The 26,009-nt window shown below is 38.7% G+C and overlaps 1 protein-coding gene across 1 annotated transcript in view; it reads left to right on the top strand.

Moving 5' to 3' along the window:
- The first annotated feature begins 12,502 nt into the window (after positions 1 to 12,502).
- LOC139940429 (uncharacterized) overlaps positions 12,503 to 26,009 on the top strand; it is a 141,305-nt gene continuing 127,798 nt past the window's right edge. The window contains exon 1 of the mRNA XM_071936671.1: positions 12,503 to 12,985. Within this exon, the coding sequence (XP_071792772.1) occupies positions 12,590 to 12,985 (396 nt within the window). The 5' untranslated portion in view covers positions 12,503 to 12,589. The remainder of the gene's footprint in view (positions 12,986 to 26,009) is intronic.

Raw genomic sequence — 26,009 nt, 5'->3', positions numbered from 1 at the left:
GCAGCAGCAGCAGCAGCAGCAGCAGCAGCAGCAGCAGCAGCAGCAGCAGCAGCAGCAGCAGCAGCAGCAGCAGCAGCAGCAGCAGCAGCAGCAGCAGCAGCAGCAGCAGCAGCAGCAGCAGCAGCAGCAGCAGCAGCAGCAGCAGCAGCAGCAGCAGCAGCAGCAGCAGCAGCAGCAGCAGCAGCAGCAGCAGCAGCAGCAGCAGCAGCAGCAGCAGCAGCAGCAGCAGCAGCAGCAGCAGCAGCAGCAGCAGCAGCAGCAGCAGCAGCAGCAGCAGCAGCAGCAGCAGCAGCAGCAGCAGCAGCAGCAGCAGCAGCAGCAGCAGCAGCAGCAGCAGCAGCAGCAGCAGCAGCAGCAGCAGCAGCAGCAGCAGCAGCAGCAGCAGCAGCAGCAGCAGCAGCAGCAGCAGCAGCAGCAGCAGCAGCAGCAGCAGCAGCAGCAGCAGCAGCAGCAGCAGCAGCAGCAGCAGCAGCAGCAGCAGCAGCAGCAGCAGCAGCAGCAGCAGCAGCAGCAGCAGCAGCAGCAGCAGCAGCAGCAGCAGCAGCAGCAGCAGCAGCAGCAGCAGCAGCAGCAGCAGCAGCAATAACAATAACAATAACAATAACAATAATAATAATAATAATTAAAACTTATAAAGCGCCATCTATCTATTAAACTTATTCCGAGGCGCATAAAACAAACAAAGAGAGTAAATCTATCTATTAAACTTATTCCGAGGCGCATAAAACAAACAAAGAGAGTAACAAAACAAAAACAAAAATACAAATTACGAAGCTTGGAAAGAAATAAGGGTACATTGAATCAAAATGTTGAATTACATAAACGTGTTGGCAAAAATATCAACAGATAAAACAAAAAATAACATTGGAAAAAAAACATTGCAAATAATACACTTAACTCGGTTATCTGTACTTGCTTTAAGAATGAATAACAACAAACTCCTTATTCTATGAGCCCATGTTCCAATCCTAGCAAGTTAAATTGCGTAATAATACAGACCCATATGCCTAAAGCTCAATATACAAAATCTGAATATTTCTTTCTCTTTAATGGTGACGTAATAATTTAGGAAAACGCAGAGGGCGGGTGCAGAAATTGCATTTTCTTTTGGATGTGGTATCAAATCCATGCTGACTGTCAATACCTTTCGGAGACCCCACGCCAAGACCTTTTTGAGAACATTTAGGTGTTACTGCCATAGAAGTAAAATATGCATTAATTCTGCTGCACCTTAAAGCCATTATACATTTTCGGTACAGACAAAAAAAATATCACAGATTTACAAATAATTTACAGGGTTTACAGAAGGTAATGGTGAAAGACTTCTCTTGAAATATTGTTCCATGAAATGCTTTACTTTTTGAGAAAACATTAAAACAATATAAATTCTCGTTAGCGAGAATTACGGATTTATTTTAAACACATGTAATGACACGGCGAAACGCGCGGAAACAAGAATGGGTTTTCCCGTTATTTTCTCCCGACTCCGATGACCGATTGAACCTAAATTTTCACAGGTTTGTTATTATATAATATAAGTTGTGATACACGAAGTGTGGGACTTGAACAATACTGTTTACCGAAAGTGTATAATGGTTTAATGGTTGATACCTTACGCGCTTCAGAGAGAGAACAATCAAGTGCCACCACTTGCCAGCAATTATCACATTGTACCCCTTCATCCACGGGGAGTGTCAGAGGATTTAGTCCATATTTTGGACGGCCTTGTACGCTCGTCATCCGAGGGGGATGAGACTGCCAAGAACGCTCGTCGATCCAGTAAGGGGGGGGGGGGTGGGGGGGCAGTGCAATTGGGTTTAGTTCCGGCAAGACGGGGCTATCTATTATCAGGCAAATCTGTAAATTGTCGTGTACAACTTTCAGATTATTTGCCAAACAATGACGAGAAAGGTCCGTCGACAATGGTGCTTGCATTGGCGGTTGGGGTTACGTGCACTTCCTAGATGGTAATATGTAATGTTTTGAATTTTGAGCTTAATTTAAAATGGCACATCCCATTCGAATGACTAAGCAATGGTAAGTTATATCTTGCACAAGGACACAAAATATTGAACAGCCTGGCTGGAAGTCAAACCCTTACTCTCTGAGCGATACAATTTTAATAGGTTGATAATTCCTATCATTCCACTTTTATACCATCTTTAATGCGTACCAGTTATAACCTTGGATGTTTTTTGTTGAGTTTGTTTAATTGACGTGATGATCTGTCTCACGAAGTAAGCCATCGTTATATCCTTCCACGTGGCTGATTAATTCCCTTAAGTTTTCCCGCTCTCCCATATTAGTCCATTATAGTTGTCTTGTTTGCCAACGGTCGTGCGTGATTGAAACCAATTCAGAAATAGGTCGAGCGAATACGGCTACATTTCTGCTCTATTTGTTGTTTTCATGGTGCCTCTAAAAATTGTAAAATTGTATTGGCCCTTTATCTGTCACGTTTGTTTCTTTTACTGTTGTAATGTTAGTCGTAGACGACCAGACAAACGGATAGTCCGAATGGTTTGCGAATTGCTTGTCAACGTGTAATTCTGTTATTCTCAGGTCACGTTTCGGCGAAATGCAATTCAAATTGACATTGAAAATGTAAGGTGTTATACTCTCAAATCGGTAACTACAATGCTCTCAAAAACTCTGATACGAGACTGATTTCTCGTTCTTGTATTAATGTTCATATCATAACAGCATGACGTAATATTACATTGGTTTAACATTAAAGGTGTTATATCCAGGATTGAGGCTTACAAGCATAGAGCCACAGAAAGTGCTCATGTTTTGTGTGGTAAATCAATAACATAAAAGAACAAACCTTCGACACTGTGTGCTTAATCTGTTGTGTGATTAAGGAGAAATTTTTAAAAACAGTGCATGCTCAATTTTCAGCGTTTAAAAATATTCTCCTTTAACTTGTTAATGACAACCAAAATTTAGCTTTTCAAATTTTTAAAGGTTTTCAAAAACAGATTATTAAATCATTTCAGAGTGAAATAATTCACACACAAAATGGTGCTACTAGTATGAACGAGTATCAAGATTATAACATCCCAGTAATTTTTTGTATTCCTTACTAATACACTGTATAATTAATTTTAGGCTCGTATTAATTACAAGATCTTGTTGACAACTAATAATTGTCTTCTTCGAATTGCCCCTAACTTTTATTCACGAAAGTAATGAAACGTTTTTTTCTAAGTTTCATTATATTAATTTCTTTAAATTCAATTGCATATCCCTGTTTATTTTCTAGCAAAACAAACAGAAACACAAACGCAAAAAAACCCACCACAAACTACACCAACAATAACAACAAGCAAGGATTGCAGCTTTAAAGGCCCTGAACACGTTTGGTAATTGTCAAAGACCAGTTTTTATCACTTGGTGTATCCCAACATATGTATGAAATAACAAGCAGGGTTCGACATTAACGCTGGTCCGCTGGCCAAATGCCAGTAGAAATCGCGTCGGACCAGCTGAAACCCTTTGCCAACTGGTCCGGCTGACCAGTCAAAAATATCGGCAGCGGTACTTATGAACTATGACTATTTTAAAAATATTTTTAGGCTCGAATAAAACGTAAAAACATTCACTTAAGGTTTGGATAAATCGTAAAAAAATTCACTCGAAGTGCCGCTGAACGCTGGCAAACTTCCGACAATCACGCATACACATGTGCACACAGCGCAAAATCCCATCATGCAACGCAAAGGCTCGTAGTCTTCGTATTAGTTCACGTGTGGCAAAAAGTGTAAGAAACATTGAACGCTAGAGGGCGTTTCAGAATATTCGATAGCGTGGGAATAGACGCCCTCTATTGGTTAAAATACGCGATAGCTTACAAAACTAGCTTCAATCGCCTCGACAAAAGACCACAAAGCAAAACACATTCTGTCAGCAGCATGGTCGTCGACAACGGAGCAGATTTCGGTGTGGGAATTAGAGTCTAGCGTGTTTATGAAAAACCAGCGAGACGGTGAGGCCTCATTCAACAAAAATTACCAAGTTACAATACTCTGGATGAGCAAAAAGGAGTATTTAATTGTGTTTAGTAAGGTTCTTCCGTCCTGATTTTGCTTAATTTTTTGTTGTTATTTGGGGCTTGTTTTTTGCGGGCGATTGGTGGGTGATCTAGTTTTGCTCCATGGTTTTATGGTCAAATATAATGCGCGGTTGTTTGGGTTTTTTTGCGGGTTGATTTCAAGAAAGACTTGGGTTCTAGAATGCAATACCTCCATGGTTAAACAAAGGCGCAGTTGTTTTTGCTACTTTTAAATGAAGGTTTTGTTCACAAAACAGACGCCGGTATAATTGAAAAAAAAATACCGTAAAACTCATATGCTTCTTCATGGATGTTGCAACTATTTTCATGTCTACCTTTTGGGGGGTTTAATTTTCTGGACGAAAGTGGGAAGATTTTGGGAACTTCGGTTATCGGTACGATGTATTATGTTTATGAATACTTATTTAAAGTACAAATAGGCAATGTTTATACATGCGATTGCACGTAACCCTCTCCACCGTAGATTTGAAGGCAATACTTAAAAAGTTAATTTGATATTTTTAACAGTCGGTTTTAAAGTGTTTTTTTGTTGTTAAGTAAAACACTAAAAAAAAAAATCATAAAAAAAGTTCTTTTTACTTGGGAATACTTGGATGTCGAGTGCTTACAATAAACCGTGGACTAAAAAAACTACCTAAATAAAGATCATATTAAAATTTTTCATTTGCTCTGACAAATAATTTGACCCGTTTTTAAATTAACTTTAATAATATTATTGTTTACATATTTTAAAAGAAAAAATACTCTCAAATTAGTGAGCCCCCTTACGAACACAATAACTTGGTACACATAAATTAAGTATGGCTTCCAGTGCAGTTAAGTTGACGTTGCAATTCATGTTGAGTTTTGAAATAGCGACGATCGGAAATCGAGTAGTTGGTATACAACAGTATACTTTTAGTTTAAAAACAAATATACAAAAATTTACGGACCAGTCAAAAACGTGGCGGACCAGTGAAAAATCAAGCCAACTGGTCCTGCTGGCCAGTTGAAAAAAAAGTTAAGGGCAAACCCTGACAAGCCTGTAGAAATTTGGACTCAATAGAAGGCTTCTTGCCAGAAGTCTTTTATTATTTAGTGAGAAATTACCTCTTTATCAAAATCTACGTTACTTCAGAGGGAGCTGTTTCTCACAATGTTTTATACTACCAACAGCTCTCCGTTGCTTGTTACTAGGTAAGTTTTTATGCTAAGATATATTTTGAGTAATTACCAAACTTGCTTTTTTAATACATTGAATTATGTAGAGATTGTCCAATATAATTGTGTGTATGGGTTACATTTTGGAAGGCGATTCATTTTGTTGATACATATTAACATACGGTTTCTCTTTGTTTCAACTCGGACACGTTGACCTTCCCGGTTTAGGTGTCTCAGCTCAAATAGCCCTACGGTACCGGTACATTTTACCTTTTCATCGAATCTTGATTTAGAAAGTATGGGTTCGAATTTGCTTATGACCTAACAACCTTACACTATGACCTTTGCTATCATGATGTGTGTTCATTTTTTTTTACTATCGCATACAAAATGACATTGGTTAACACATGTAAGATCTTACATAGTAGTTAATGTTATAAAACAAGACAATTTGTTCAATTTGAATTTTGCTTTCTAAATTCATGTATTGGTATCCTAGACACGAAGCGGAATGAAACAGACATTAAGATGCATGAACCATTCACCCTTCACCATATCACGTACACCCTAAAGGTCTCCAACCACTTCGTGATCACTATGTCATATTTCAAATTCCCCTGCGTCTAAATTTGCATTATTCACTTACACGCATGAATGAACAGGACAGGGTGGTGCTTAGTTTTATGAATACATTTCTAGCCACCTTTGCCTGCGTGATGAACTAAAGGTTAAAGCATTACATCGCGTTTTTCTTCCTTTTTTCTTCTTAAAAAAGCAAGTTGGAAACTTCACCGTGTGCTTCGAATTTGCATGTTTTGTCGACAAATATTCTTTTATTTGCTAGCGTGCGACAGGGTACATCACACGAAGTGAACAAACAGGGTACATCACACGAAGTGAACAACGCTGTCGATCACCCGTTTTTATGATAAAATGAGCTCAGACAGAAGCCAGTTGAAAACAAAACCTAAGGTAATTGCCCACTTCTTTAAAATTATCCGGTTTATATTCTCTGCGGGAAATCGTCAGGTACATGGAATTCTTCAGCTATGGAACAAAACACATGGATACCGAAGAAAGGATCTACGCGTTAAAAATACATCAATTTGCAAAAACACTTGCATTGGTGTTATTTTAAAACCCTAAGGTGTTTCAACAAATTAAAAACTTTGATTCTGTCTTCGTTTCGATTCTTTCTTCGTTATTTCTTCGTCTTTCTATGCGTGACATTAACTACGGGTGATGCCACATAGTGGTGTCAATTTTAACACCTCCCATGATTGTTTGTTGGTTTTAAACCCGAAACCGCCGATTTGTTTCAAAATACAATATTTTGATTTCATATCAAAGCTGGAATGCTGGAATATACTGACAATGACTAATTCAGATTACATTTTGGAAAACAAGTCGGTCCAGATTCGGCTGTTGAATTATGTCAACTATAATGCGCCGTCCTTGACGTACATTATTTGATGAAGTCCACTATTGGATTCCCAAATTATCAAATAACTTTATCTTATTGAAAGGCATCAACAGGTTCTGAAATTATTGTTACGGATTTGATATATTCGCCTTTTGTAGATAATTAAATTTTTAATTATTGTTGTTATAATTGGTATTTTTATCTTAAAAACCATTTTGTAACGTTTCTCTTTCGTAATGTCAAGGGATCTGTAGGACAGCACGCTCAAACGTTTGTCAAATATAGAGCTAGAATGGGCTAACCATCATACCGCACAAAACGACCCACATTAAACCGATAATATTTTGAGATAAGTTTCTCTGATTCCGAGGAATCCAATCCGATGGTAGAGATATTGAAAAACATTTCCCAAGACAGACACATCAGCAACGAAGTACCTAGGTTATCATTTAATGGTTTAGTGATCACAAGGCCAGGCCACCTTGTGATAGATATGGATTCCCACACCTTGGTATGTGACACCTGAGACAGAAATACTCATCCACGATCCTCAAACAAGTTTTGCTTTCATGTTAAATATTACAAGAAATGAAATAACATATTTTTCAAAACGATAACATTTGGTAAAAACACAATACCTTGTGCAAAGAATCACTAAAGCAAATTATTATATACAAGCTCAAATTATTAAATTTCCAATGGTTACTTTAACCTTTTTAAAGCAGTGACACCTTGGCAAATTGCATGTGTATACTCTTAAGACTTCTCACTGAAACAAAAAGTGTACCAACTCACCAGTCATTACGGTTTATATACCACGAATACAGACCCCTTTCATTTGAATGGCGGGATACGCGTCACGTGCCATCCTTTATTTTGCCATGTGCACTCCCGAAGCTTCGCAAAGTAATATAGGAGTCCTACATGGATATGACGCATCAAACTCTTTTGCAGCGTCGTATCAAAAATAATTGTTGCCGCCTGTTTGTATGAGGTGAGGTAGTGTCGCGCGGGGCTGTGATGGATGGTCGAATTTATGTGTCTATTTGGTGTTTATTGTGTTTTTCTTCTTTAATTGACAAGGATCGATATGTGAGATTCATTTAACAAATATTGAATGCATTTTGTTTGACAATGTCGCTGAGGATAATCAAAAGGTGCAAGTTTGACTGTCCAGTATTTGTTTATAAGTAAATATTTTGTTTGTAAATATGGATAAAAGCCTAGTCGTGTGGGTTCGAGTCCTGGTTGAGGCAATTGTGTTTCGCAGAGCGAGAGACTTATGTTGCACCACATCACCGATGTAATTGTCACTTTCAATTTCAATTTCAATTTCAACTGTGGTTTAATGTAACATGAAAAAAACCCACTGCACTATAGTTCACTATATAGTTCAAAGACTATACAAGTCAAGCTTACAAAGATAAAAAATTGAGGCAAAAATGAAAGATTAAAAAAGGTAAACACATAACTGCGTGAATATGATATTATATTGATACAAAGAGTACACCTTGCTCTATTGTTTGGACTGCTTTCTCAGAAGGAGTCTTTACATAAGGTTTCATGGGGGTACCTTTAAAGGCAGTGGACACTATTAGTAATTGTCAAAGACTAGCCTTCACAGTTCGTGTATCTCAGCATATGCATAAAATAACAAACCTGTGAAAATTTGAGCTCAATTGGTCATCGAACTTGCGAGATAATAATGAAAGAAAAAAACATTGTCACACGAAGTTGTGTGCATTTAGATGGTTGATTTCGAGACCTCAAGTTCTAAATCTGAGGTCTCGAAATCAAGTTCGTGGAAAATTACTTCTCTCTCGAAAACTATGGCACTTCAGAGGGAGCCGTTTCTCACAATGTTTTATACCATCTACCTCTCCCTATTACTCGTCACCAAGAAAGGTTTTATGCCAATAATTATTTTGAGTAGTTACCAATAGTGTCCACTGCCTTTAACCTGATGGCCGAATAACAATAAAGCGCCGTCGTCTTTGCAGTTGTTGTGAATGATTAGGTTAGACTTGCGTTATTAATCCATCGCTGCTGCTGCAATTGAGAGTTAATTGATATTTATATCATTTCTGGCGTTGGCAGGTGGTGACATTATGAATTTATTCTAACGAAAATATTAAAACATGATATTCTTTGATAAATTGTATAATATTAAATCCCAGGCTAGAAGACGGTGTCTAGACGACTGGATATAATTGATCGCTTTCTAGTTGGCAACGATGTGTTATCGCTGAAACAACAACCTTTGTGACTTCACTGAAATCTACAGCCATGAGCCGGTTAGTGGGTGGTTAGTCCGTGCGTGACGCACACGCTTTCACGGTGCCTTTAACGGTTCATAGATATCATCCAACCATAAGTTGTCTCTCTTCACCTAGGTGGATAAATGAGGACTTGTTGGTGTTGATGGTTTTGATTATTTTCTTTGCAGATCATCATCTGCTAGTGTGTTTGCTAGAGGTGTTTAGTCTTTGAGGTGTGTCTTTGAATGTGTGTCTGTTGTTGGTGTGTTTTGGGGGGTATTTGTTGGGGGTGTTTGCTTGTTGGAGTAATTCGAGGTTTGGCGATGGTATCTCCATGATAAGACAGCGTGTTTGACGTAAGAAACAAACAGCATTTTGTTTTGTGTGACGACCAAGCGATCTAAGTGAATCTTGTTTAGTTTGACTTTAAATGTACCTATGTCACTAACGGCACTTGGCACTATTGGTAATTACTCAAATTAATTCTTAGCATAAAACCTTACTTGCTGACGAGTAAGCTGTTATTAGTATAAACATTGTGAGAAACGGCTCGTTCTGAAGTAACGTAGTTTTTGAGAAAGAATTAATCTCTCACTAAATTATTTGAATTTGATTTCGTGGTCTCGAAATCAAGCATCCGAAAGCACACAACATGTGCAACAAGGGCGTTTTTTCTTCCATTATTCTCGCAACTTCGACGACCAATTGAGCTCAAATTTTCACAGGTTTGCTATTTTGTGCATTATGTTGAGATACACCAAGTGAGAAGACTGGTCTTTGACAATTACCAAAGGTGCCCAGTGTCTTTAAGTTGAGAACGGAATAAGTACCAAATCCAATATAGGTTCGAAAGATAGATGGCCATTCAAAGTCTGATTAGTTTCATACTGTGATATACCTGGGAGATAGTACAAGTTAGAATCCCTCATGTAGCCCACGTCTAGATGCTAGAAGGTAATTCGCAATGTAATCACCCGGTGGTCAGAGTAATATTTGGGTTATCTCTAGAGCACATCTTCTAAGATGAAACCAGTACAATAGAGATCGAGGGGAATGAAATGACTGTCTGTGGTGGGAACTGCTCAATGTATGATTGGCTACCGAGAGGAACTTTATCTATATGAGCTATTGTCTAGACGGTTTCAGCATGGAGATAGAGCTGTGTTTCGTTACATACTGTTTACAGTGACGTCATTGGCGTAATAAAAACGAGTTGATTTATGGTTTAACTCAAGTTTGAACGTCCCAAATCGTGTAACAGGCCACAAGTAAACATGTAATGGTAGTTATATTGTTTTTTGCCTTATAGGTAACAATGGATTTGACTATGGTGGTTCGTATAATACTACTAGTCGTTTGGAAATGGTTAATTCAGAAAACCAACCTCCCAAACGTCCGCAGTGTGTGATTACTACCAGAATGATCATGGTGCATTAGCTATAAATTATGGACATTGCGTCATGTGCATTTTCTGCCCAGACTAAGATTGGTTATAGTAACATGCCATTGGCTGCAAATTTATTGACCGTTAAAATGCCCATTTCCACCAAATGGTCACATTAAGTTAGAATTTCCCCAAGAGAATTGGACCCATTCGGGTGTGTATAGGGGCCTGTTAGTCAGTAATTTGAATTTATTAATTATTTTTGAAAAATAAAATCGATGAATCTGCACAAAAGCGTAAGACAAGACTGAAACCTCGGCGTTTCGGTGGAACTTCAGGCAGGCAGACTGAGCCTAAATCGGAGCATAAGCTTAAGCCTAGGTCTAAGTCGGGCCCGAGCCGTAGCCTAAGACGAAGTAGGCATAGTGTTATAGAAAAAGGGCATTCCGGGACCATTGGTATCCACTAGCTTGAGTAATAATAACGGATATCATGATACACTATACATTGCAGTGTTAAAACATTAAAGGTTAAAGGCAGTGGACACTATTGGTAATTACTTAAAATAATTATTATCATAAAACCTTTCTTCATTACGAGCAATGGGGCGAGGTTGATGGTCTCGAAATCAACCATCTAAACACACACAACTTCGTGTGACAAGGGTGTTTTTTCTTTCATTATTATCTCGCAAGTTCGATGACCGATTGAGCTCAAATGTTCACAGGTTTGTTATTTTATGCATATGTTGAGATACACCAACTGTGAAGGCTAGTCTTTGACAATTACCAATAGTGTCCACTGTCTTTAACGTTGAGTGGTGACATGGGGAGTCACACTGTGCCCCTGTGCCTGGAATGGTTACATGGTGGTACTTACACCATTGGTTGTAAAGTTATAATACGTAACATTGTCAGTAACAAGAGAATAATTCTTATCAACGTTTTTTTTTAATCTGAAAGGTTACTTTTTAAAGAAAAACTTGGATTTGCTTCACTGAAAAATGTTCAGTTTGAATTACCGTGATACGTGTCTCTAAAATTGCTATTTGATGTTCGATTGTGACTGTTTTTTTATTTGAATTATTGTCAAATCGATTACTAGTTGAACATTTTTCGCGTCAAAAAACGCGTCAAACACGAACTAATAATTGCATAAAATCTACATTTTAAAATGATGACATTTGTCTTAAAGGTTATGTGATTAGTCACAACAAAAATTCTTAACTCTCTGAAGAACTGAGATATGTCTTTCTTTTTCTCAGAGGAGTATTTTTGAAAAACTTATAATTAAACAATTTCGTTTCCAGCACAAAAAAAAATGTTGCGTCAAGATCTTCACCTTAACTTTTAGAAGTTTCAAAGCAATCCTTTGGAATCTGATATTATGGTATTAGTGTTGATAACAGATGGCTTAAATTATTGCCTCAGGAAATGGGAAATGCACGGAGTTCAATTTAAGACCCATCTAAAGAGAAATGCCACTGACTGATAGGGTTGTGACATCACCGATGTCTAAGTGAAATCAGATACCACTTCACCTCTCCTGAACTTAGTGTTTATAGACGTAAAAAGGGTCGTTTGCGCTGGCTAATTGCTTCCTGTTGGCGCTCTGTATAGATGGTTTAAGTTACGGCGATTTATGTTGGAATAGAAAATGACGTATTGAGCGAAGGCTAAAGGGAAAGAAACGCTGCGAGTATCATCCACACCGACTGTGTGCTTCTCTGCATTAACCTCAGACTTCCACTGCAACCCGTTCATTTGCGTCTTGAAGTTGTGAGCGTATAGCATACATTCTGGTTTATAATTCAGAAATTTAATAGAAATTATGGTTGTTTCTTGTTTGCCTAGGATAAAGTACTTTGAATATTGTGTATACGGGTTGGTAAGATTTAAACGGTATTAGGATTGGAAAAAATGATGTGAGAAGAACCTCACATCTACCCCTCCAGAAACCGTCTGCACTTAACCACTCAGTAACACTGCAAGGTCATGTTGGACAAACTCCATTCCACTCTCGCGGCTCGAGTGTTAAGCTAACCTTTCTGAGAGTCCACTCCAAGACTCAACTACTTTCATAATTCTAACCTATCTTACTCGATTGCCTTTTTCTTCATGTATTTTGAGTTTTAGTGAGGTGACTGCGGAATTTGTATTTAAAGCAAATAGAGAGTCTTCAAGTACTGAATATAATACAGTCTGTGTGGTTGTTTCCACAGGTGCTTTCACCATTCGATTACGATGAGAGGAGCTGACTACATCTTTGGGTAGCAACGGGACCTCAAACTGAGGTACTGCTATAACATCATGGGGGACCCCAATACAGTAGCGTTGTACTACGTGGGGTGCGGTGAGGTGTGTAGTTCACTACCTGGCAGGCACATAGAGGGCCTCATTCATCTACTACTCCTTCGGCACCTTAGAGACGAGATACAATCCTCAGATGGTATTGAAGCATTTTCTCCGACCAGACCCCTCGGTGAGGCTATCGGGAGGCGGGTGGACTTCCTCCAGAGCGGGGACTTCAGCGGCCTGCGAGCCGTCGACCATGAGACAGGGGTGCCGTTCCTGGGGTCGAAGTGGTATGCTGTCGGTCAGTGCTCTGCTAGCACCACGCTAAGGCAGTGGTTCTCTATCACGGTGGGCTACACGGATGATAAAGAGTGGACTTGCTATGTCTTCAGTGCTCCTTCCAGGCGACAGGTAAGTCCTCAAATTTATATTAGGAAATGTTAGAAATGATACAATAGAAATGTGTACGTTCTCATATTGGTCTCCAATCTTGTGGAGTACATCAGAATTTAAGTTGTGTTATACTTCGGCTCCATATTTAGCTAGTACGATTGTTCAGGGTGTCAGTAATAATCAACCTGTGTATAGGTTTATAGGCTTATGACAGTTAAAATTCGGTTGACGAATAGAATATGACTGGCACCGCAAAGATAGATATTAGGGAGCTTTCGATTCGGGACGGTAGGCCCACATGACGGAAGGTAGCACAACGCGGTGGTCCGGATGCTCACGCTCGAGCACTCCCTTCGAGTATGTTGTGGACCGGACGGTGTCATAGAATTGACTCAAGTCTCAGTCCAGTGAGGATCTTTTTTCCCTGTCCCATCGCCTAAACATCAGGCAATTTTTGCGCGGCTGGCATCCCCCAACTTGTGCCTGGTCATTCTCGGGACCACGATAGCTACATTCTGACGTCGGATATGATTAGGAACCTCTCTTACGAGAACGGGACTTGAATCAAGTCTAACGGTGACACGGCCCACTTGATAACTGTGCAGTGCTTAACAACCATAACAAACGTGTTCAAAATTACACCACTCGGTCATGCGTACAGACCGGACGTTGTTTCACCCCGAAATAGTTCTCAAACTATGATGGCACATGCGCCGATCGATTTTTCCGCTCACTTACACTGAGCTCTATAGTACAATCAGTAATCCCTTATCGCCTATCGTTTTCCCAGGAAAGACCACTTATCAATTATCATAAATGAGCGTATTTTCCTTCTTTCTCACATGGGCGCAACCAACCAAGCGCTACAGTACCCTCTACTTGTATTGCATACAAGTACATGTACTGTGTTACCAGGTCAGCTCCACGCGTTCCGTCTTCCGTCTTTGTTCAGGCAACCACTGAGTGCATGATTGGTTGAAATTGCACCACGTGGGAAAGTAGGTAAAACAGGCCAATACTGATGCTAAGTGGCGTCATCTTCCCTGGAAAAAAAATACGCTTAGAATTTTTTACCGTACCCTCACTCCCCCCGTCCCGAATCGAAAGCTCCCTAGTGACAAACTATGGAGACCGACAACGTTGTGGCTAGATGCCTCAGTTTAGTTAGTAGAGCGCCGTTATGTAAATCCGTATTTAGCAGCTTCAAATCCCACTCTGGTAATTTTTTTATTCACTCAACCCAAATTAAAAATTATATTCTAATGCATTGGATAAGATTGGAAACATATGGCAAGGAATAGGGGTCGCTGGTTCAAATCTTGCCCTGGTAATGTTTCTTTGTTCAACACCGAATTAACTAAAATTTACCTCTACAAGCAATTAATTCTCATTGTGGTTTATTTCTGAATTATATTATATTTTAAGTCTTAACTTGTATAGTAGATTGTCCCTCTATTTGAACAATGCACATAATCATCTCAAAATGAATCAGTAACATTGTCAAACACGAAGTGAATTATTAGCAAGGTGCTACGTAATGTAAATATATCTAAAGTTTAACTTTTAATTCGTAACTTTTTCGAATTTATAAAACTAACTTCATACAATTTAAATCTTAATTTTGGGGCCAAATCGGCCAAAACCCAGACGTATCGAAATCTTATTCACCCTTCGTATTGTGTAGAGAGTGTAGTAATGTCCGTACTGGGTCTTCCCTGCGCTACCTGCCACTGCGTTGAGATCACGTACTTCGTCCCACCGCGAAACCTTTAAAACCAACAAGCATTGGCAATTCGTACTTCAATTAATCAGAATTAACACGGCGCATTGATGACACTTGGCTGGCGGTGCTGTGCTTGTCGGGACCGCTAATTCGCTAGATTTGTCTGCGGGCAGTAAGGAGCCCTGGCACGGTATACTTGGATTGAGCAGACCCGGCTACTGATAATTAGTCAAGTGTGTGCCAATGTGTAAAAAATGCCGTAAGGTGAAGCTGGCGGGGAAAAACTTTTTAAAGGGGACATTGCTCAAAAATGGGTAGTTTTACTCATTACATTTCTGATATTTTATGGTGATGGAGCCTTGCGGGTTGGAATTTTATCTATGAAAGGACAATGATTAACAAAGTCAATGTCAATTAAGACTGTAAAGAGGAAGAAATCCATTAAGGACGAGGAGGGGGAAACATAATCTAGTTTGGAATGTTTTATCCCAATTCCACATCCGAGGTTTGTAGGGGTCTGAGATTGAAATGAAGCCAGGGTTAAGAGAAGCTAGACCAACGTGCCAACCGATTCCCATGTACTGGCAGACATTATGGCTCAAGAATTAGTGTATGCGTCGTGATTATAGATGAGACTTTGGACCGGTAAATGAATATTCGTTTGGTGTCATTTCAATGTCTGCATGATGTAACAAAACACACACACCACGATTTCAATAATTATCCACCAGATTGCCAAAGGCTAATCTTGAAGCACAAACCCCATGGGTAATATTATTGAATACAGAACACGATGAGAGAAACACGATCAAGGCAACAAACACCTTTTACTTTTTACAAGCTTTTACTTTTTTTTAACCACAGCTACAACTTGTAAATTATAGATTAGTTATTTGTTTAAAGTTTGTGTACCACCTTTTTTGGTTCTGCTTACCGCCGAATAACGATCACCAGTCCTAATTTGAGAATCCCCAAACTGGAAACGGGGTTATTAGTAGCTTTTTGAAGAAAAAGACAAACCCAGGTACATGTATTTAATTTATTTTGTCTCTCCCCCTTTTCTCTTACCTTCTCTTTCCTTTGTTTCTCTTCCCCCAACCCCTTTTTCCGTACGGAAAGGAGGGGTGTGCGCCCACGCGCCCCTGAATCCGCGCCTGCTTTTTGCTTAACATACATTCACCAAGATTATCTACTTTCGGCCCTATAAAATCGACACTCCTGTTTAATAAGCGCATGCCTATGACACCTTATATGACGATCCTGCTATACGTACCGTAAGACCCGCAGGCTTGGTATAGTTCATGACAATACTGCCACGTAATACTCGATACCATGTACACTGTCTACCGGATATATCGGGTTTTATTTGTAAGTTTTATTTTATGCAAGTTCGCCCAAAACATGGCTAAAAGCCACTCTAGGTAAAGGGCTATACAAGGAAGAAAACATAGAAATGCAGAAACTCAGTGGAGCTGAAGGTAGGAATTGATATTCTTCTTAAAAGATGGAAGATCATAGGATGAAGGGGAAAATGTACCAGGCAAGGAGTTCCAAAGAGATGCAGTACGAAGGAAAAAGCCACTGGAGTAGCTCCTTGTTCTACATCTCAGCACAGCCACAGTATAAGGATGAGAACAGGCAGAAAGCCTGGTCTTTGTTTCAATTGTATCAGTTGCAATATCCCTTCCAAAATACTTGAAATTGTGCTAAAATTCTGGTGTGATCTTCATCGTAGAGCGACCGATTGTCATTGGTGGACAAAATTCACGTTTATTGTAAAAGTGAGGCTGTAAGTTTCTCAGCTGATTGCGTTTGAGAAGTCAACCTTACGGCCTGATAGTTTTAAACACTATTTGTCCATTCTTGAGTGTTATTTTAAACTAGATTATCAATATTATTTCACTCAGTTATTCCCTCAATACAAAGTTTTATCTGGAAGCGAGGTTGCCCTGCAAACATACAAAGCACGCACGCTTTGAAAAGAATTTCAATAAATTATTGGCTAGCTTTGTCTTGCATTTTACTCCGACCGTGCGGATCAATCTTTATCTTATGATGAACACGTTGTGCTGCGTTGATTCAGTACGGCTGATCACACACACGGTTCCGTGTTGTGGCACGGACATTATGTAGCTCTTTACTCAGAGACTATGACTTGAGTTTGGTTCCAAATGCCAAGAAACGTGTATAGTTCATTTTAACTTGAGTTTGGATAAAATATATGACAAAGACAGTAGAAAACTTAAATGCAAAGTGTTGTCAAAGAGAAGGGCTTTGATCAGACGGCTACATAGCTTGTGAACCACTTAAAGACAATGGACATGATGTATCTCAACATGCATAAAGTAAGAAACCTGTGAAACTTTGATCTCAATTGGTCGTGGAAGTTGTGAGATAATAATGAAAGAGGAAATACCCTTGTGACGCGAAGTTGTGTGCTTTCAGATGCTTGATTTCGAGACCTCAAAATCTAATTCTGAGGTCTCGAAATCAAATTCGTGGAAATATTACTGCTCTCTTGAAAACTACGTTACTTCAAAGGGAGCCGTTTCCCACAATGTTTTGTACTATCAACAGCTCTCCATTACTCATTACCAAGTAATGTTTTATGTTAAAAATGATTTTGAGTAACTACCAATAGTGTCCACTGCCGTTAAAGGCTTAACCAATGGCCATATTTCCAACCGAGGTTTTAAAACGTAGCTGCGGTGTGTGATGATATACGCAAGTAGGTTTTCGATGACCTATTGTTGCATTGCCATACATTGATATCATGAACGTCTTCCTTTACAATTGAAATGGGTGTTTTCCCGGTTATTTATTGGCCAAGAAACGATTTGGCGGGAGAAGCAAACATGAAATGCGCGTGCTTAGTGGCTGTGGTTGGATTCCATTCCAAATGGCTAGAGCCTCGCACACGGCAAGAAACATGGATTGAAATATGGGATGAAGTGATGCCTGTAATTACTAATCGAGAAAATGATTGGTTGGATTGGTGTTCAAGATCCTACAGACCAAGTACTTGGGCCTTATGCAATGCATAATGTAAAAAGGTAATAAGCCGGCAAAACACGGCGCTTTCGCCAACTACATCGAGTATACCTCACTTCATTCGAAGAAAAGGATTAACTACGGAGGCCCTGGGGTGCAATTGAATTCATTTCCAGATTGCTACCGAGACGGTTTGACTAGTAATTCAAGGAGAAAATTTGCTTGATATAATGTAAGTGTTTCACAGTGGCATGAGTTCAGGGATGGGATTTATTATACGATGGAAAAGACGATTCGAGTTTTTTTTGGTCAGCCAGGGTACCTTATTGTGTATGTCCTAAAATTTCCATATAGAAACTAACCTCAAACTTAGCTGTGAACATTTCAACAAAGAGTTGCTCCTATGTATAAACTTGGGGGTGTTTTTTTGAGAAAAGGCGTTAGCCTCTAAGATTTGCTGAACAAACATTGTTTTATTTTTTCAATTAATATTTTGACAACAGTGTTAATGTACGTTTTTAATAATACTAACTATTACTGTATAGTGATCAGCGAGCTCGGCTCGCGCACACGGACGAGACGTATAGCCCCGTGGTCAGATTTCCCGTCGTCGCCGCAATCATTTTAAGTGTTGTTAATTTAAAAGAGCCTGACTTATTTAGACGCGTTGATTTTGCCTTTGGAGAAAACGAAAGTAAACGAGATCGCGGCATGTTGATAAAGGTCAATACCCTGAGCATAGAGCACCGACTCCTTTTACTCTAAAAGCTCCCCCAAACTGCGAAGTCTAAATCATATCAAAGACCAATCAAATCCAATCTGCTTGCTTCCCTATCCCCCTTGGTGACTTAGTTCTGCGAAGCCAGTCCTTTACAGATACACTAAAAACAATATACCTAATCAAGATGAATACCAGTCAATGCAAGAACTACGAGTAGCAAACTTTTGTTTCATGACTGCAATCGTTCCTGGTTTGGGTGCATCATCTGGGTGAGGCCGCTAAGTATGTAGATGCAAACTAAGCGGGCAGAAGCATAATGGACGACTGCAAAGAGTTTTACTTTACTCCTTTCATTTCCAAGTTGGAAACAAAAGCAAAGATTGTTATTTAACGCGACAGTCCTCTTTATACAAGGAAAAGTCAATTTTTAGTCTAAGCACACATGTATATAAAAACCTGGCCAAATTTTGAGCTGCCAATGCAGTAATGTGACAACTTGGAATGTCATCGACCCTGTACAGTTTCTGATTTCCTGCATTTGTTTGTTAGGCGTAAATTGTTAATCGTTTTTGTCTGCTTCGGAAACTTAATAAATAGGTAATGTTATGAAATTGGAAGGCTATTTAAAAGTACCTGTTATTCTGGTAAGAGTCAGTTCAGGTAAACAGTTGACATACTTGCTCACGGTAAAAAAATGATTTTTTTTAATACTTTGTTGGTGGAAGGGCCTTGGGGTGCAAGTAAACAAAATTGCATTTTCAATTCTATATATAGCCCGTTGTCATGGTTACGGCTCATTTTGTTTTTGGGCCATTTTAGGCCGATTTGGGGGTCTGAAAAACTGGTTTTTAGCTCAAATTTACAACTCCACCCAACCAAAATGCAACATTATTTCAAAAAACCTTTTATATCACTACAAAGTATTATCCTTGGCCTTCCTTGAGAAAAAAAATTATTGCTTTAAATAACACCCTTGTGCTATTTTTGCATTATGCATTACAGTATGTTTTTAGAACTTGCAAAATCAACATTTTTACCCTATTTTTTGACCCCAAAATGTCAACTTGCCAGGGGGTCTCAGAAAATTTCCCTTTCAACTGTGATTAGGGCCAACAGTGGTCTTTCCATATCTGGTGTCAAAAACTCGGGCAATTGTATCCTGTTGTGACAGTACTGCCTCAAAACTAGACTTTTTTCCCAAAAACATGAAAAATGCCTTTTTAAGGGTCTTTTCACATAATATCGAAATACGTGTCCACGGTAAAAAAAAGAAGAATATTTTTCATTTTTTTGTGGATGGTGGGATGGTAGGGACTTAGGGTCCAAATAAACAACATTTACATTTCAAATCATAATATAACACGTTGCCATGGTAACAGTTCATGTGTGTTTAGGCCACTTTAGGCTGGTAATATTATTTGTATAAAAGTTCTCATGGGAACAATAAATGCCTCTCGTTAAACGGCTACGGTAATTTTTATGGCGAATATTTTTGTGCACGGATAAAGAGAACACAATAGCTTTTCAAGGCTTTTTTCTGGCTCAATGCTCATACTGATTAAATGCGAAGGCATTAATTTTTGACAATATCATAAATGATGAACAGTTTCCTGTTTACTAATGAGCGTTTTATTTTTCGTAAGAGCTAAATTTTTTCATCATCATTAGCTTCGACAAGTCAACTGTGAAGGGGGAATTAATAACGATCTATAACAACTAGATATATTAACAAATGCGTAGACCTACTAATGACTATCGAGTTTTCTTTTGATGTTCCTTTTTTTCTACAAACACAAGCTAGCGAGGTTTCCTCGTACCGCATACAGTGTATCGCTATAATGCGGCTGGGCGGTACAGCGGCTAAAATGGTTAGATACTTTGGATACAGTACTTGCTCACTTTTAGAGCCTCTTTGTTCTGATTGGGATGAAAATGTTTAGTTTGGTAGCGGGCAGGGGACCAAGAAGACTGTTATAAGGCCATGTAAAGACAAGAACAGTAAAGATTGCTCATCGCACTACTTCTCTTCTTGCAATGTGAATCATACCTGTACAACTAGGTAAAGTAGTTATGACAAAACAAGAACTCAGTGGCTTAAAGAGCATGGAAACAGTGCCATATTCTTTTAACAAGCATGCTCGTTTTTGTTTTTTATCAATTCAAACTAAGGGATAACTTCAAAATGCATTTTTATTGTTTTTGGAAAAATTACCATTTTTGAGGCAGAAGTGTCACAACAGGATACAATAAACCAAAGGGTTTCTCCCCAGTAGACATGCAAACCATAATGATAGCCCAATCAAAACAAAAAGGGAAATATTCCGAGAACCAATAAAACATTAAAGACAGTACAAACTTTCTTGATGTGCAAGGGGAATTAAAAAATGTGACTTTCAAAAAAGAGGCGCTGTTCACAAAACTGTTATTTTATTTTATGCAATGTCAAGAAATATGATTGGGCCAGGGCCGGGGTGGGGCAAATTATAAGATTTAGGTCATCAACAAGTCCTGATCAATGTTTGGTAATGCACTAAACCTACAAAGTGCTTATAAAAAGCTGCCAGATTGATGGAATTATAGCTAACTTCTTCATGTTATAAATTCAAAATGAAGCAAATATTTCAAAATGCATTTCTCTATGTTTTCAGGGAAAAGGGTCTATTTTTGAGACAGTTCTGTTACATCAGGATACAATTGCCCGAGTTTTTCTTACCAGAAATAAAAAGACAAATTATGGCCCTGATCAAAACCGAAAGGAAAATATTCTGAGACCCCTGAAAAAATGGAATTTTGAGGGCAAACAATATGGTAAAAATGTTGATTTTGCAAGCTCTAAAAACATACTGTAATGCACGTTCTTAAAATAGCACAAGGGTGAAATTTATAGCAATATGTTTTTGTCTCAAGTAAAGCCAAGGATGATACTTTGTAGTGATGTAAAAGGTTTTATGAAATATTTTTGTTTTTTGGTGGGGTGGAGTTGTAAATATTAACTTAAAAACCGGTTTTTCATTCCCCAATATCGGCCCAAAGTGGCCTAAACACAAATGAACTGTTACCATGGCAACGTGTTATCTAATGATTTAAAATGTTAATGTTGTTTATTTGCACCCCAAGTCCCTACCATCCACAAAGTATAAGAAAAATATTCCTTTTCTTTTACCATGGTTACGTATGTCGACATTATGTGAAAAGACCCTTAAAAAGGCATTTTTCATGTTTTGGGGAAAAAAGTCTAGTTTTGAGGCAGTACTGGCCAAACAGGATACAATTGCCCAAGTTTTTGACACCAGATATGGAAAGACCAATGTTGGCCCTAATCACAGACGAAAGGAAAATTTTCTGAGACCCCTGGCAAGTTGACATTTTGGGGTCCAAAAATAGGGTAAAAATGTCGATTTTGCAAGTTCTAAAAGCATACTGTAATGCATGATGCAAAAATAGCACAAGGGTGATATTTAAAGCAATAATTTTTTTTCTCAAGGAAGGCCAAGGATGATACTTTGTAGTGATATAAAAGGTTTTTTGAAATAATGTTGCATTTTGGTGGGGTGGAGTTGTAAATATGAGCTAAAAACCAGTTTTTCAGACCCCAAAATCGACCTAAAATGGCAAAAAAAATTAAATGAGCCGTAACCATGGCAACGGGCTATATATAGAATTGAAAATGCAATTTTGTTTACTTGCACCCCAAGGCCTTTCCACCCACAAAGTATAAAAAAATTCATTTTTTGACCGTGAGCAACTATGTCAACTATTTACCTGAACTGACTCTTAATAGGTTTGGTTGAGAAGCCCAAATCTGACAAACAATTCCATGATTCAATGCTTGCGAGGTTCTAGCTTTATGATAAAGTTCAAGTTCAACATTATGCATTTTGTCCATTCCGTCCGCTGTTTCGTCTGTTACAAGTGGGGATTTTGTCCCTGGATTTTCCCATTAGAAGCTCAAGTTATGCTCAGACATAGCGTCGAGTGCTCGATTCTTACTAAAGAAGTGAGCTGGACACGCTGCCGTGGCAATGGGGATGGGGCGAACTCGACTCTACCGCAACTCGAAGCCTATTGATCGTGAAGCAATCAATACCGATAGTCAAATATGTATTAATCAATCAATCCAACTAGCATAGATCATGGTTAGAATCGATCGCTCTTCATATAATCTCACATCCTCGTGTAACACCCCACTCCCTACAATTCACCACTTCGTATAATGAAGCTCTCACATGACAGGTATGATTTACATCCTGGTATTTTTATCGATACCCTCTGACGTCATTATCTAGTACAAAACACTTGAGACGCCTTCTTCATGGATGACGTGCGAAGATGTACATCCTCCATTTCAGGCAGGTGATCTTAGCTCGCACACTTGCTTTACAATATTCTATGAAGTGTAGCTGAATAAAGGATTTGCGATTTGTCCTAAATTATTTATTTTATTTATTGAATGAAGCATTATTAGCCAAAATTATACAGTAATTAAACTTTGACACCTTTATTCCCAGCCTCGAAACTGTTTTACACAGTGCTAACACACATCGGTGTATGGGTAAAAACCAAAATTAATATTCTTTATCCCCGATGCAAATTTAACATCTATTATTATGTTTTACACCAACTGATACTGAATATCTGTACATTGCCTATCTGACACATTACTTTCAACCCCTAATCTACCAAATCTGGTCGCGAAATAAACATTGAAGTATGAGAACAAATCACAAAATATATTCAACAAACAATTCCTCTTTCAAAATAAGTGGTTTCAAAATGTCAACAAGTGTTAAATAATGAACATTATCATCAGAAAATATTTGTTTAAAAATTAACTGCTGTAAAATGTTCACATTGACCAGCTTTCCAATCGTCATCGTTTCAATAACTATATGCTTTCTGCCCTCTGTACCAATACGCCCTTACTACACAATAATAAACACTCTTTGCGTTCATACACGTTGCCTTGGTAACCCAAAAGTGCTACATATAGATGAGCTTTGCAAAATGTGTAGCTGAATTTGTACGAGTTGTTCTGCCTTGGCCAGAAGGGCATTGAAATTTTGAGTAGTTACATTCTCACTTCGGCTCCATACTTGTTCCATATTTTGCCAGAATGACAACTATACTGTTATGTATCTTTACACGAGGCGTCTTGTACTTTGTAGCGTATCAAACCCAGGCGTCTTCTGTCTATTGATTCCGAGGCAGGTGGTTCAAAGTAGCCGGAAATCTATCCCTTCGGACTCCTGCCACGGGGAATAGACGCATCTTTTTTCATTCACAGGCTCGTGTATCAATCAGCTTCAGTTCAAGACCTACGAACACGGTGTTCAAACTAACACAATAATATCACTCTCGTGTCTTCACATATTTTTATTTTTATTTTTTTTTATAATAATGTACATTTGTTTCTCAATATAGACCTTTCTTTTGCAACGTCACAACCCAAGTTTTTGCCAACCCAGATTGGAAAACTATGGAAAGCCGTAAAAACAAATTAAAAAAAGATCGCTAATGTTTCTAACAATGTTACAAAATTATTCAAAAAAGTGTTTCTATTTATGAGAGGTGTTTTATTTAACTGAAATTGTTGAATTTGGTTAAAACATATGTTAATGCGATTGAGTGTTTTACTAACATTCGGCCGACCATGCCAACCAAGGCGGTTTGTTTATCAACAAAAGAAAGGTCTATGCTTTCTGTCCACAATTCAGCTGTTTGACTGACATGGTCGGTTGTTAGTTCACAGTATCAAATCAAATCAGTTGAAATGAAAACAAAGTACATATTTATCAAGTGAAAAGCAGATAACGGACCAGTATGTTCGGAACTCTCTGTACTTTTCTATCATTGAAAACGTGATGCATCGATGACGTTTTGGCTCTGTATTCTCTTGACCCAGGGGTATAAATGGGTACCTGCGAGGGTAGAGGCTGACATTGTGTATGAAAAAGCCTTTGGAGCGCTACGGTTGCCCAAGTTGTACTCCCAAGGGAGTTGAGAAAGATTAAAGTCGCCTCGAATAAGAGAACAATAAGTTGTAAAAAACATGTAGTTATTGTTCTGATTTGTATTGATTTATATGATGTGTTTGTAACTAGAGAATTAAAACGCTTTTGGTCTCCCTCTCTCTAAAAAAAAATCAATGATATAAACCTATAGCTATATGCCTTTGATAGGCAGGCCTATACATGGAATTGTTTGCAGACGGATTCCTCCATAGAGCAAATTGCCCGTAGCTTGCGTGTGCAGGTTTTATGCTACGCACATTATGCTTGACGAGGTAGTCGCCTAGGCAGGCAGAGCGGGAATGTTTATCTTGAAATATTGATGATTTCTGGAATTAAATTGTATTGCCGTGAACGAAACAACCTTTATCATGGTCTTCTCGCACGTTGTACACAGGAAATTGCCCCTGAGTACTGAAATGAGTTCCATTCATCGTTATCAGAACAAAGTCATGAGCGTGCATGGACGTCCCGTTGTCGCGTCATCGTAGGCGAATCATTCCTTAACGGTTGCACGTTTGTTCACTGGTTGTAACAGACAGGAAATTGGCTTACGGCTGGGCTACTCTTCTAGCTTGCAACTTTGTCCTGGTCGGTCACGCTTTCGCTGTTATGAAGAGAAGACAAATAGCGTCTCGTTTCTAATATTAGAACGGCATGGAAACTCTAACTGATCATTCCATTTACAGTAAACCTACAACATAACAAATGCTGCCGATATATTTGTTTTTAAGTACCTGGAGTGACGTAAACTATTAATGAATGACCCGATTCACCTAGGGCGCCCTCTATACTATATACATTGCCAAGTCACGTATGCTCTATGCAGAAACACGTTATAGCTAAATCAGAACACTACATCTTGTAAACTACTTGTGAGTGGTTCATGTTTTTAGTTTTTGTAAGGCAGATCATTGTAACTTCATGGGCTTGTTAGGCTTATACTTGGGCACGTTATCAGTATGGTCACGTGACAGAATTGGTGTATGCGGCTTAAGAACAATGCCTTTCAAACAAAACCTTATCCATAAATATAATTCAGTATACACGATACAAATGCTGAATGTTTATGAGTACAATGGTGAGGTTATTTCCATGAGTTGACATATGGAACGAGACCAGACCATCTTTCAACGAATGAAAATAATGCCCAATTAGGCGAAATTAAAAGCTCTCCATAAAATGCAGGTTCAGATCTGTGACATTTTAAAAGGCTGATCAATTAATAACTGCATCATGGCCTGCTCTGCGAGGACGTTTTTAATGCTGTGTATACCTTATGGCGTGGTGCGCAATAAATCGAAATGGGATGGGATGTAAATATGGGCTGAATAGAACCAAAGTGCATGGTTTATGACGTACGCAACGTAACAGTTTGATACCCTAAACGAATGAGGCGTGACCTAGTCCTCAAATCAAACGACAATGATCGGTCTACTTGGGTGTTCTTGTTATATGTTGTTGAAATTGGTTCACAAAATTGTATCATGCAAATGCTGTTAACATATTTGCATTAATGTCTCTTTTATAAATATTATCTTTAAAAAAAACCTATGTTTTTCAAATGGAAAATTTTTACCAGACTTTCAGGTACCACAC

The sequence above is a fragment of the Asterias amurensis genome, chromosome 8, assembly GCF_032118995.1.
Source record: "Asterias amurensis chromosome 8, ASM3211899v1".
NCBI lineage: Eukaryota > Metazoa > Echinodermata > Asteroidea > Forcipulatida > Asteriidae > Asterias > Asterias amurensis.
This window is presented reverse-complemented; position numbering and strand designations above follow the sequence as displayed.